General features: G+C 39.4%; 1 protein-coding gene across 7 annotated transcripts in view; it reads left to right on the plus strand.

The window, feature by feature from the left end:
* The window catches only part of LOC124777828 (transmembrane protein 94), a 495,418-nt gene that overhangs the window by 471,465 nt on the left and 10,173 nt on the right, over nt 1-13,780 (plus strand). For all 7 annotated transcript variants that reach the window (XM_047253357.1, XM_047253355.1, XM_047253356.1 and 4 more), the window contains one exon: nt 9,989-10,082. In XM_047253357.1, coding sequence (XP_047109313.1) covers nt 9,989-10,036 — 48 coding nt within the window. In that variant the 3' untranslated portion in view covers nt 10,037-10,082. The remainder of the gene's footprint in view (nt 1-9,988; nt 10,083-13,780) is intronic.

The following is a 13,780-nucleotide window of genomic DNA, read 5'->3' on the forward strand; positions in this document are numbered from 1 at the left end:
GGCGAACCTCAAAGTTTTTATTTCTTCTCCCTGGATTTTAATACCTACTCCAAATTTTTCTTTTGTTTCCTTCACTGCTTGCTCAATATATACTTATTGAATAACATTGGGTATAGGCTACAACCCTGTCTCACTCCCTTCTCAACCACAGCTTCCCTTTCATGCTCCTCGACTCTTATAATTGCCAACTGGGTTCTTTATAAATTGTAAATAGCCTTTTGCTCCCTGTATTTGACCCCTGCCACCTTCATAATTTGAAAGAGATTATTCCAGTCAACATTGTCAAAAGCTTTCTCTAAGTCTACAGATGCTAGAAATGGAGGTTTGCCTGTCCTTAACCTATCATCTAAGATAAGTTGCAGGGTCAGTATTGCCTCATGTGTTCCAACATTTCGACAGGATCCAAACTGATCTTCCCCAAGGCTGGCTTCTACCAGTTCTTCCATTCGTCTGTATAGAATTTGTGTTAGTATTTTGCAGCCGTGACTTATTAAACTGATAGTTCAGTAATTTTCGCACCTGTCGGCACTTGCTTTCTTTGGGATTGCTATTATTATATTCTTCTTGAAGTTTGAGGGTATTTCCTCTGTCTCATGCTTCTTACTCATCAGATGGTAGTTTTGTCAGTGCTGCCTCTCCCAAAACTATCAGTAGTTCTAATGGAATGTTGTCTACTCACAGGGCCTGGTTTTGATTTAGATCTTTCAGTGCTCTGTCAAATTCTTCACACAGTATCATATTTCCCATTTCATCTTCATCTACATCCTCTTCCATTTCAATAATATTGCCCTCAATTGCATCGCCTTTGTATAGACCCTCTATATACTCTTTCCACCTTTCTGCTTTCTATCTTTGCTCAAAACAGGAGTTCCAAATCAGCTCTTGATATTCATACAGGTAGTTCCCTTTTCACCAAAGATCTCTCTAATTTTTCTGTAGGCTGTATCTATCTTACCCTTAGTGATATATGCATCTGTATTTGTCCGCTAGCCATTCCTGCTTAGCCATTTTGCACTTCTTGTCTATGTCATTTTTGAGACGTTTGTATTCATTTTTGTCTGCTTCATTTACTGCATTTTTATATTTTCTCCTTTCATCAACTAAATTCAATATCTCTTCTGTTACCCATGTATTTCTGCTAGCCCTTGTCTTTTTACTTACTTGATCCTACGCTGTCTTCACTACTTCATCTCTCAAAGCTACCCATTCTTCTTCTACTGTATTTCTTTCCTCCATTCTTGTCAATCATTCCCTAACGTTCTCTCTGAAATTCTCTACAACCTCTGGGTCTTTCAATTTATCCACGTCCACAGAAATTATTCGGTAAAAAAATTTCAGTTTTGCTTCACTTATAGCTTTATATGTCACGTTCGTGGTGATATTCCCATCGTTTCATTAATGATCATAGTTATTATGGTATTTATGTGGAAGTAAGACACAGCATGAAATTCAGAAAAGTGTGCAATGAAAAATAGAGGTCTCTATGATTTTGAGTTTGGTGTATAATGCGTAATATGTTGTTGCAGGTGAAATTTAGCTAACATATTGAATTTTTCTTTGGACTTGGGCAGACTTATCACTCTGCCACCAATCTCAAGAGAACTGATCTGATGTAGCAAACGCATTCGCAGTCGTACCACACCAGTGATAAAGCTAGTGTGAAATATCTGCAACATCCCTATATTTCATAAATGATTTCAGATATCGTAATGAGATTTTGGCAAATGATAGCTCCCAAAGAGGAGATTATTTTACCATATGATTATTATGGAAAACTTCATTATCTGTCATGTGATTCCTGTAACTAAAGAATTTTTCGATGAAAGAATGTAATTTTTAAGGGCCATCAATAGCTGGTGAAACAAGAAATGCTAAGGCTTTTGGAAGAACATAAGTAAAGAAGTTACACTTTTTTTGTACCGAGAACGTGCTTTTTCATAAACTATTGACTACTGACCTTACTTTACCTCAGTTTCTCACATAGTAAACTTAATAAACCACTGTTTCAGAACTGTCTCGTAATTGTATCTGCGTAACAGGTTAGTGATGTGAGAATGTGTAAATCCTGCAGTGTTTTGGCAAAAGAAAAAAGCGAATTTCAACATGGCAACCAGAGAAATGAGTAGGTTTTTCTCAAAATTTGCCACTCATGGCTCATGTCTGAAAGTTACAAATGGCTAACAAGCCAGGTAAAAATAAATTGCTACATTTTGTACTGAATTCTTTTTAGACACTACAAAATCAGAGGTGACAGTACATCTTCTTGTACGGTCACCATGCAAGTGTGGGTGTGGAGGCCCCCCCCCCCCCCCCTTTAATATTTACAAAACACGTGAGTGTAAGCTTCAGTTTAGAATGGCACTTCCCCTCCAACACTTCGCATTTCCTGTACAACACCTGTCCATAACCTCCACCACTAATGCTCTCCCCACTTGTGTCCTGCCGTCTGTGCATCTACTGGCCACCCATTCTACGTGGACTATACCGGTGTGTACCATACCACCAGGCAGAAGAATCTGAGTCATCTTACACCTACATAGCCTTGTTTCTGTTAGGTACCTCTCTCAACCTAAGAGCCGATTGCACTTAATTTCTCATGATTTATGGAAGTACTTCACCATGCTGGTACAAATCCCCATAGCATAGAACTATTACAGGTGATAAAAAATGGCTTTATTGCTACAAAGTTCCAACTAAGTCAGGAAATAAATGAAAGTGCAATTGTCACACTTCAAAAATCATCATAATTGTTTTCTTACCTATGAAAAAATGTTGAAACATATAGTGCTTGAATCTTTAAAAATATATTGGGAAGTAGCATTTAACCCTGCTGTTCTGTTCACTTTTACTTGACATATATACTGTTCGGGTCAATATGACCCGACATATCAAAATGCTTTAGAAACATAAATTTTGGTACAGTTTTAGCTATCGACATTGTTGTTCTATTCCAGTACCTTGTTAGTAATAATAATAATAATAATAATAATAATAATAATGGTAATAATAATAATAATAACAATGCATACAACTTTATTGAGGGATATTTTTCATTTAAATATGCACATAAATTTGAAACAACAGACAGTTTCCATTACAGGCATTCAACTTAGAAAGCACTACAGTTTTTCCATACTTCTATTCTTATTGTTGACAGTTTAGACGTAAGTATTGACATTTTCTAACAACAGACAGTTGTCATTACAGATATTCATCTTAGAGCACACTACAGTACAGAACACACTACAGTTTTTTTATTACATTCCAACATAGAAAGCACTACAACTTTAGAATCCTCTCTTCTTACTGATTGTAGTTTAGGCACAAGTATTCACATAAATTTGAAACAACAGAATTTTCAATACAATCATCTTATAAAATACTACAGTTCTTTTCTTACTGCTTGCACTGTGGACACAAGTAGGTTACATGTTTCTTGCAAATATGTTTACTACATTTTCCACACACCATGTTTGTTTTATTGTCATTACTTGATGGACAGAACTTACAGCGTGCACGTTTTGTAGATTTTCTTGTTGTTACCGATTCTGACACACCACCCACATCATTCGGGTTTTGGATGCTTGTGACCATTCTCAAAGAATCTTCTGTTCTTGGGAAATGCGTTCTTGATGCAATATGTTCTTTTATCAGTGACTTTCCAAGTTCCTCCAAGAATATTCTCCTTCTAGTCAATTTGCTTGCATTCCAATTAGGGTCAACCGAAATCCACAAAACGTATGCATTATAAGCAGAAACATCAAGAATATTGTAGAAAACTATCATTGGCCACCTATTACTTTTTCGTTTGCATGTATATGTACCTAATAACTGATCAAGCGTGTCTACAGCACCTTTGGTTGAATTATAGTCCAAAATCATTTTTGGCTTCTTATCAGCCCTGTCACTGATTTCCGCATCATGGTGGAGAGTGCTCATAAGTACAACATTCTTGTGTCTCTTAGGAATATAATTAACCACAGTAGTGTCATTTGTGAAGTAAAATGAAGAGCTGTGTACCTCCTTGTTGGTCATTTTGTGTGGAAGCTCCGGCTTATTTTTCCGTATAGTTCCCAACATAGTCAATTTCCTTTTCAGAAGCAGCTGCCCCAAATTGTACGACGTAAAAAAGTTGTCACACGTGATATTCTGACCACGTAACTCAGAAGTGAGATCAGATACCACCCTCATTCCCTGATTTCTTTCTGGTGCCGCTCCACTCACCTTTCCTGTATAAATTTGGGCTTTCAGTACGTATGAAGTTTTGCTGTCACACATGGTCCATATTTTGATCCCATATTTTGCCGGTTTACTTGGGATATACTGCTTGAATGGACAGCGACCTCTAAATGCTACTAACTGCTCGTCAACAGTAACATTTTCTCCTGGATTATACAGTTTAGGAAGGACCTCTACCCACTTCTCCCAAATACTACGAATTGCGGCAAGTTTGTCAGTACGTCGTCTTTCCTCTCTAGTAGATTTCTTGTCAAATCGCAGGACACGTGATATCTTACAGAATGTTTCATGAGACATGGTTGCTCGAAATATGTTTCGCCCAGTATCTTTATCCCACAAACTTTTTGTAGACTCCCCATGAGATCGATATACACCCGCTAGGAGTAAGAGTCCTAAGTATGCATGGAAAACAGAACCATCAATATCTGTCCACTGTTCACCATAAACTCGCTGCCCTTCAATATTTGTCATCTCTATTATTTCATTTTGAAGCGCTGTGTGAAATACTGCTTCAAATGAACATTTTACATCAGATATTCTGCTGACTGCATACCTGGTAACTCCTGGGGTACTCTTGATGATGTTCGAAGCTGGTAGGCGACCATGTTGTGCTGGTGGATGCAACTGCCATTCTATATTCCCATTTTTAGAAAGAAAAGTCTCTACACTATTTTGTATGGGCTGTGGACTGTCGTAACTGTCATCGGAACACTCGCTTTCAGATGCATTGCTGATGTGATCTTCAAACTCAGAAAGTGATCCTTCATCTGGTGAGGCATTTACTATTTCTTCCAACTCACGATCATTCAATGGTCTCATCGCCATGGTGTCACAAGTCAAACTGGGCAGAAACAAAGCATTCCAATTATTGAGAACTGCCAATTATTATTTCCTGGGGAAAGCAACAAACAAGCCCATTGTTGTGAACGCATGGAGCTTTAGGTGATTGTTGAGAGTAAGTTGGAATGATGCAGTCACTATTCCCACACAACACAACAAAAATAATTTTCGCCATTTCCAGATTTTAGAAATAAATACGAGTTACACTAAACATATTTGTGTCGGGTCATTATGACCCGAACATTACATATGCAACTATTACAGTTGAAGCCCAAACTTCTTAAACTTTTTTAAAACCTTTTAAAACACATGCTGCTCATCCATTTTCAGACAAAGTCACAAAGTTTCATAAATATATATTGGTATTTACATAATGTAAAATAACGTTCATATTCGTTTCGGGTCATATAGACCCGAACAGAACAGCAGGGTTAAAACAATTACTATTTTTTTGTAAGGAAGTACTGAAAAACAATCCATGTATATTGAAGCCCTGAAAGTTTATTTTTCCACTGTGACAAAGTTTCAATCTGGTCAAAAGTTATTACTACAGTTTAGCTGCAATGTGATCCATAGTAAATGAGTGCTCTCCCCATAGCTGTAACATTCGTCCATATGATTTTTCTATGTTTTCGAAAGTTAAGACTCTGCTGAATGGATTTTAGATATATGTTTTCCTTTAGTGGAGATTTTTAGCATTTTAACCACCGTTACCTTCGTGTATGTTGTAACTTGGACACACAACACAACCAATAATGTTAGTACAACTGTATTAGACTGTGGCATGTATGTCAATTACCATAACATACATGAACACAATGAGATAAGGCAAATGTATGCAAGCAGTAATAACACAATAACTGAGTGTGCGCGCAATGCGGCAGGGTTTAAATAGGCATTTGCCCGTAGCAGGCTCTTTAACAAGTTAACAGTGTTGCTCTTTCATGGCGCACTCTTGTGGATGACAACACACTGCTAATGTGCACAGATTTCAAGTATGCACACATTTCTTCATTCCTCTTCCCTTGGGGAACAGCTTGGATTCAAGAGATGGCCGCGGTTTCTCCCTCCGTGAGGCTCTGACTGAGATGACGTGCAGACAGAGGAGTGCACAGTTGGAAGTACTTGGGCCATGGGCAGCATTGCAGCCTGCCTTCCTCACATCAACTCATATGGTAGAACGGATGAAATTGGTGCAAGTTCTAGCTCGAGGGCCTGGTGGTGGTGGTTGCCCTGCAGTTGGCAGCTGAGGTGGAGGAGATGGCTCTGGTGTGGATGGCGGCTGAATTGCTACAGCTAGCAGTATTGGAGAAGCTGTACCAGGTTCATCCACCAGTGATGGAGCCCCCTAGTATGTCGTGGCAGGGACCCAGACACATCAGGTGATCCGTCAAGCAACACCGACTGGTGTGGTATTATCTGTGTACTGGCCGGGTTGTCCAGTTATCCATGCGCAGGAACAACTGGTCATACTGACATGCACAGAGGCACTTCTCCATATGGGTGTCACAGAGAGATGGTCACAGCATTGGGATATGACAGCAGGAATTCATTTTGCGCGAAAATTGGTTTGCCGAGATGGCCAGAAACGGCATGACAGCTGCATGGGTTGGCATCTCTGCCTGGGAGTGCCTGAGGTTGATGCCCACGGAGCAGTTTGGCAGGGCTGTTGTTGCCGAACGGTGTGAACTGATAGAAAGACAGAAACTGATCCAAGGCGACATTGGACAGGGACAAAGTCACATAAGTCACATACTTTTTCATTTGCATTTTGAATGTTCTTACTAACCTTTAAGCCTCACCATTGGACTGTGGGTGGAAAGGCAGGGTGGCTGGAAGGGCAGGGTGAATATGTGCTGAATCCTGTGGGCGTTGCAGTGGGATGCAAATGCCTGTGACACAAACTGAGGGTCATTATCAGAGACCAGTGTCACCCGTCCTTTGATGGAAAAATTTTTCAATGAGGACCATGGTGGCAGAGGTCAAAGTTGACGGGCTACGAACAACGTATAGAAACTGTGAGAATGCATCAATTACTATTAACCAGTGTGCATTAAGAAACTGGCTTGTAACATCAATATGGAGATAGCCCCAGTCATGCGAAGGTTGCAGCCACAGAGGCAACACTGCTCGCGAAGCAAGCTTGCTGTGACGCGCATTGAGAACATGCCATAATGAAATGAGTGATGTCGCCGTCCAAACCAAGCTCAAAAACATCACGGTGGGCTAATGCCTTCATGTGTGACACCCCCAGTGATTAGTTAGCAGCAATTGCAAGATCTCTGAATGGAGAGCCAAGGGAACCTCTATGTGAGGGGCTGAATAGTCCATATCAAGAAGCAGAACACCACTAGTGACAGAGAAATGGTGCTGAAACACATAGTAGTCACAGAGGGGTTGGATGCCCGTGATCGAGGCACATCAGATCAGCCATGTTGTACATAATGTATCACTTTCTGTAAAATCTGATCAGTGGCACTAGCCTCTGTGACCCAAGCACTAGTGACTTTAAAACCATTGACAGTTTGTTGAGCACGTTCATCAACGTGGAAATTCCTCCCGATCAAAAACTGGGTCCGACGGCCAGAAGACAGGAGAGCACATCAGCATTTGCATGTTTACCCATGGGACACAAGTGAATCTTGTAGTTGTACCAAGAGAGGAACAGTGCACAACATTGAAGGCGATGTGCTGCTTTGTCTGGCAATGAAGCGGAGGGGTTAAACAGTGAAACTAACGACTTGTGATCCATGATGAGATGGAATTTTACACCGTACATCAAAACATGAAATTCTTTAAGGCTTCTTTCTACATTTGTGAATATCTAGTCTGAGTTGAATTAAGTATCTTTGACACATGTACAATAGGCCGCTCGGAGCCATCAGAATATTTACGAGTTAACAGAGCCCTCAGCCCATGATGGGGCACTTCTGTTACTAACACTAAATGTTGACCTGGTTGGTAGCTTATGAGGCAAGGTGCAGATTCTAACATAGACTTCAGTTTGGAAAACACAGTTTCACATCCCTGCGACCAGTGGAAAGATGTACCCCTATGCAACAAGGCATGTAATGGTTGTGTAACTAACACCACCCACAGAAAAAACTGATGATAATAAGCTATCTTACCTAAAAAAAAAAAAAAAAAAAAAAAACCTGGAGTTCCTTGACCAACGTAGGACGCGTAAGAGCCACAATGCAGTGATATTCTGACAAACCCAAGAGAAACAATAGATGGGTGATAGAAGTGGCACTTTTCTAAATTGTATTTTATCCCGGCAGCCTGTAAAATGAAAAGAGTGTATGTAAGTTGTTGAGATGTTCAGCAGTAGAGGAGCCAGAGACCACAATGTCATCAAGTGAAGTGAAGTGAAATGAAGTGGATTGAGCCTCTGCAACCTCACACTGGGATTCAATTTGAGTGCCCACAGCCCTCGAAACCTGAAGAGATTGTGCAGTAGTGAGAACGTCGGAGAGGGAGGGGTATTTACATTGAAGGACCCACTCACAAACATCACAGTCATGAGCCAACCGAATGATTGCATCCTGAACCATTTGGTCAGAATATGATTCTGTATGTACATCAGTGACAAAAGTGATTACGACAGCTTAACCGTGAAGCTCAGCTGCCAAAGTCTTATAGGAATGTTCCGGTTTCTTGCAACAACAATAGAACTCAACATGAGCGACAATGACATGTGTCTGTATACAGTAGTATTTCGAAAGAAGGTCGCACACGTCATCAAAAGAGAATGAAAATGTATCCTGCATGGGGGCCATTTGGCAAAGGAGTTGATACCTGTGAGGCGATAACCAAGACAAAAAGAAAACACAGCATAAGGTAGTACCAGTCAATCCAAACACATGGAAATTCTGCCACAACTGTTTTTATAGGCTTCCCATTCTTTGACAGACTCATTATGGTCAGAACAGAGGCAGGTGTTTGCCATACCTTGGTTTGATTGTGTTGCGCTGTGGCGAAAGCCTCCTGCTGTTGACTGAGATGCTGCAGTGCCGCAGTAAGAATCCCTAGCTGATCAACTAGCTGACATCAGAGCTCTTCAGTTGCACTGTCAGACATCGTAGATGCACAGAGGACCAATCAAGGACTGAAAACCATGTGGAGAACAATCCCACACTCATCGTCACTTGTATTGTAACTTGGACACACAACATCACCAAGAACGTTAGTACAACTTTATTAGACTGTAGCATGTACACCAATCACCATAACACACACTGAACAGAAGGAGGTAAGGCAAATGTATGCAAGCAGTAATAACATGATAACTGAGCACAAGTGTGGCACAGCATGGGTTAAATGTGCACTCGCCCATGGTGGACTCCATCTGAAGTTTACAGTATTGCTCTTTCATGGCACACACTCGTGCATGACAACACATTGCTACACATTGCTAATGCCCACAGCTTTCAAGTATGCGCACATTACTTTAGTGCATTTTAGTATGGGCATGTAAGACCATAAGGACAAGTGCCCAAAATCCTACCACCCCCAAGAGTTTCTGTAGCAATGGATGTCCTCAGGTGTTCCATGTTCATATTATTCCACTTTAATGGAAGCAACAACTCAGTTGAACAGACAGAAGACACCATTAATCAATGACAATGAGGAAATCTGAGGGCTTACAAATTTTGAAAGAGTAAAATAAATGGGTTGTATTGCAAAATTATTCAAGCATTCTTTGTAGAAGACTCACTGACTTGTCTAAGTGTTTCAGATCTGTAAGTGTTATATGGTTTGTTAAACGTATTTGCTTTATTGTTGATGTATAGAAGACTGATCATAATTTTAAAAGCACAGATTACATTTGTATACAATTGTAGTTTTATGTCTCACTTTTTTTTCAAATTCTCTAATAATTGATGAAATTCACAAAATTCTTTTCCAGTTACGATATCTGCTTGCTTTGTACACAGAGAGTATTCTTTGTGGGTGAAAAGTCCACACAGTAACATTGTGTGGTTGGCGGCTACAATGATCACGTGAGTATTAATTTTTATTGTAAATAACTTAATGCAATGGTCAGCACTAATATTCAATCTCTGAAAATAAAGATTTTAAATGCTCAGCTTATGTAGAGGCAGATGAAGCCTCTCAAAAAAAGGAACATGCAGAATTAAGCAGTCTCCAACCAAACTCCCCCCAGCCCTCCCACCCCACCCCACTGCCCACCCTACACACTTACCCACTTACCAGCTGCATATTATTATTATTATTATTATTATTATTATTACTACTATTATTGCAAATTTAAGTAGTGGCTGGGTTAAAACCTAGGATGTTTTGAATACGAGACAAAGATGCTACTCCTAGACATTGGGTCCACATTGCAGTACACTCATGACTAATTAAATTAGAGACTCCTCTCCAGTGGTGTGTAGCACCTCCTTTCACCCTAATGGTGATGACATATTGTAGTGTGAACCCCACAAGAATCTCAAAAGTATTAACTAGCCATCGTGATCCAGGTACCATCAAAATTTACCAAAAACTCTTGACTATGTTAATAGCTCATTCCAAGTTGCACTTATCTCATTATTTGATTACGTGCCATATTATTAAATAAGTTGAAATCAGGTGACCTTAGGAAGGAGAGGATTGGGGTTGGGGTTTGGGTTCGTATATTGAGTGTTCATCAAATCAGTTATGATTCAATTTGAAAATGATGAGGTGCTTCATTGTCTTGGTGATGGTAGAGATTACCTGCTGATGGTAGAGGTCACCTTTGGGTACTGTAGATGAACAAACTGATGCACATTATTGTGCAGTAGACACCTGTACCATTCTCTACTGAGAGATGATATCAATTGTATCAAGCTTCACGTCGTCTCATGTGAGCAATATCCATGTGAGAAGACTGACACCGCATGCCCAGATAAGATCCTGTTGATAAACTCACCTCATGTGCTTCTGATATACTCGAATCCTTGAATGATATAAAATTACTGAACTGAGTGCTAGTGTTCGGATTAAACTACCTTTTATTTTATTTTGTTCATTACTATGTAATTTCAGTTTTGTAGCTGTTATCAAGCGTATGCAATATGTATTTCATCAAGCATGTGCAATATGTATTTCAGTGTGGACCCATGGTCTAGGAGTAGTGACTTTGATTTTTAATCAAAACATACAGGGTGCTCAGTTGGAAGCCAGCCCCTGCTTAAATTTTGAATACGAGTAACCAGCAATGTCAGCTGAAGACTGTCAGTATAAGGAGTCACCCCTTTTAAAGAGGGTAGAGGAGTGGGTGGAGTTTCAAGACACATTATTGTTCTTGGGGTGGGAAATTGCCCCTAAAAGGCATATGAATCAGCAGTGATCAATAATATGAGCTTGCAGAAGGCAAAAGAAACCGATTTCTAAAGAAATCCTTTGCAAATGCGCAGGCTACATGGCCTGTAATTGAAAATGTATCATCCTGCTCTCCATTGGCAAAATGTTCCCTATTACTCCACCATTTGTATCTCCAGGAGGGACTGCCAAGGATAAGGTAATCATGGGAAAAAGGCTGAATAACCAATGAGAGGGTAATCTACTATAAGTCGAAATATGGAATGTCAGAAAACTGAACATGATAGGGAAGTTAGAAGATCTGAAAAGGAAAATGCAAAGGCTAGGTCTAGATCTAGTGGGGGACAGTGAAGTAAAATGGAAAAAAAGATAAGAATTTCTGGTCAGGTGTATATTGGGTAATATCAACAGCAGCATGAAATGGCATAACAGGAGTAGCATGTGTAACGAAAAAAAGTTTTGCAGAAACTGAGTCATTGCAAACACTTCAGTGATAAGGTTGTTCTCATTAGAATCGACAGCAGATAAATATCAACAAAAGTAGTTCATATATATACATACTGATCTCACAAGCAGAATGTAAAGAAATAGAGAAAGTATATGATGGTATGTAAAAGGAGTAAAAGGACATGATACTCTAATAATTGTGAGTAATGGGAACATCATTGTAGGGAAAGGAATAGAACAAAGAGTTATGGCAGAAAGTGGGAATGGTAGTAGGAATGAGAGAGTAGGACTTGAGTTCTAGAATAAATTTGAGCTATTAATACAAATACACTGTTCCAGAATCACAAGAGAGGATTTATACTTGGAAAAGGTTTGGAAATACGGAAAGATTCCAGCTCTATTACATTGTGACCAGACAGAGATTCAGAAATCAGGTATTGGATTTGTAAAGCATAACCGGAAGAAGATATAATGATGAAGAGTGGGCCATAGTTTGAGAGACTTGTATGGAAGAAACAGTGTGCAGAGAAGTGGGCTCCGCTACACTGCGGAATGATGTGATGCTACATTGCCTAATTGTGATATTGAATACCACAGTAGACAGTTCAGCCGGGGGGGACTGACTTCACTAAAAAGGTTAATTACAAAATTTGGACAGACAGTCATAGGTACGAAGAAAGTAACTGTGAAATTAATTGTTGAAAGATGGAAATCCAAAAATGTCAGGAAAAATCAGGAATCATTCTGTGCATTGAAGAAGCAATGACTGAAACACAAGAAAGGTTCAAGAGTGCAATTGAAATTCAGCGTGAAAAGATATTGATGATAAGATTTGCTCATGGCACTGCTATCCTGTGTGAAAGTGATGAATAATTACAGGACTTGTTGACTGGAATGAAGACTAATGACTACAGAACATGGATTGAGAGTAAACTTAAGAAAGATAAAAGTAACGAGTAGCAGAAATGAGATTAGTGATAAATGTAGACATCAGAATTGGTGATTACAAAATAGAACAGTAGTTTTGTGTGAATTCATTCACTGTTACTCTCTTCACCCTCATCTCATAAACACTGGTGGACATCTCTGTTTTTCTTGACATAATAGATAATGTTTTTCATTTAATAGAGTAGTTTTGGTAAAGAAAGAAGCAACAGCTTCCTTCACTGCACATGACTCTATTCCTTCAGTATGTTCCAGAGAAACTCTTCTTCCTGAAAATATCCATCACTGTGATATTTCTAGGACCTAAATCCTGCAGTTTCCATACTTCAGTCCCTTTCCACACTTCAGTTCCTTTCCACACTTCAGTCCCATTGTGAAGATCAGTGCTACTTTTGTCCTTCAAAATATGAAAACTGAAAACTTTCACCAAATTACTGAACAGTGTGAACAGTGAATTCTTTAAATCTGTTATTGAAGGAAAAAATCTTGCCCTTTGATTCCTTCTTTTCTAGGTAAAGGACTGTAGTAACAGTAATATTTAATAACCATTTCTCATTTTGTCTTTTTCCTTCTTCCAAAAGCCTACTGAAAATTCACAAAATCAGTAGTTTAAACTTTTTTCCTGACTCTCATATTCAGAACCCAAAATTTATCGAAAGTACAATGTTTGTCATATATTGATTTTGCTAAATGGGGACAAACTGCAGGAAATGATTGCTGAGAGGATTCAAAGCAAAAAATGTCATATGGGCATGTGGCAAGAAATGCGGCACGTGGCAAGAAATGCATTCTTAAGAAGGTACTTCCACTGGAAGGTGGATATAAAAGATCTTTGGCAGCGTAGGTTTCAGTGATTGAAAGATCACACAAGAAACACTAGGAGGTGGGCATGTTCCGTCTGTACTAGTGTTTTAGCACCATACTCAAGAGGAAGTTGCTAATAATCCCTCGCACGAGGCTGAACCAGTGCTGATGGTTCACTGCCAACACCCTATGG

The sequence above is a fragment of the Schistocerca piceifrons genome, chromosome 2 (genome assembly GCF_021461385.2).
Source record: "Schistocerca piceifrons isolate TAMUIC-IGC-003096 chromosome 2, iqSchPice1.1, whole genome shotgun sequence".
NCBI classification, from domain to species: Eukaryota; Metazoa; Arthropoda; class Insecta; order Orthoptera; family Acrididae; genus Schistocerca; species Schistocerca piceifrons.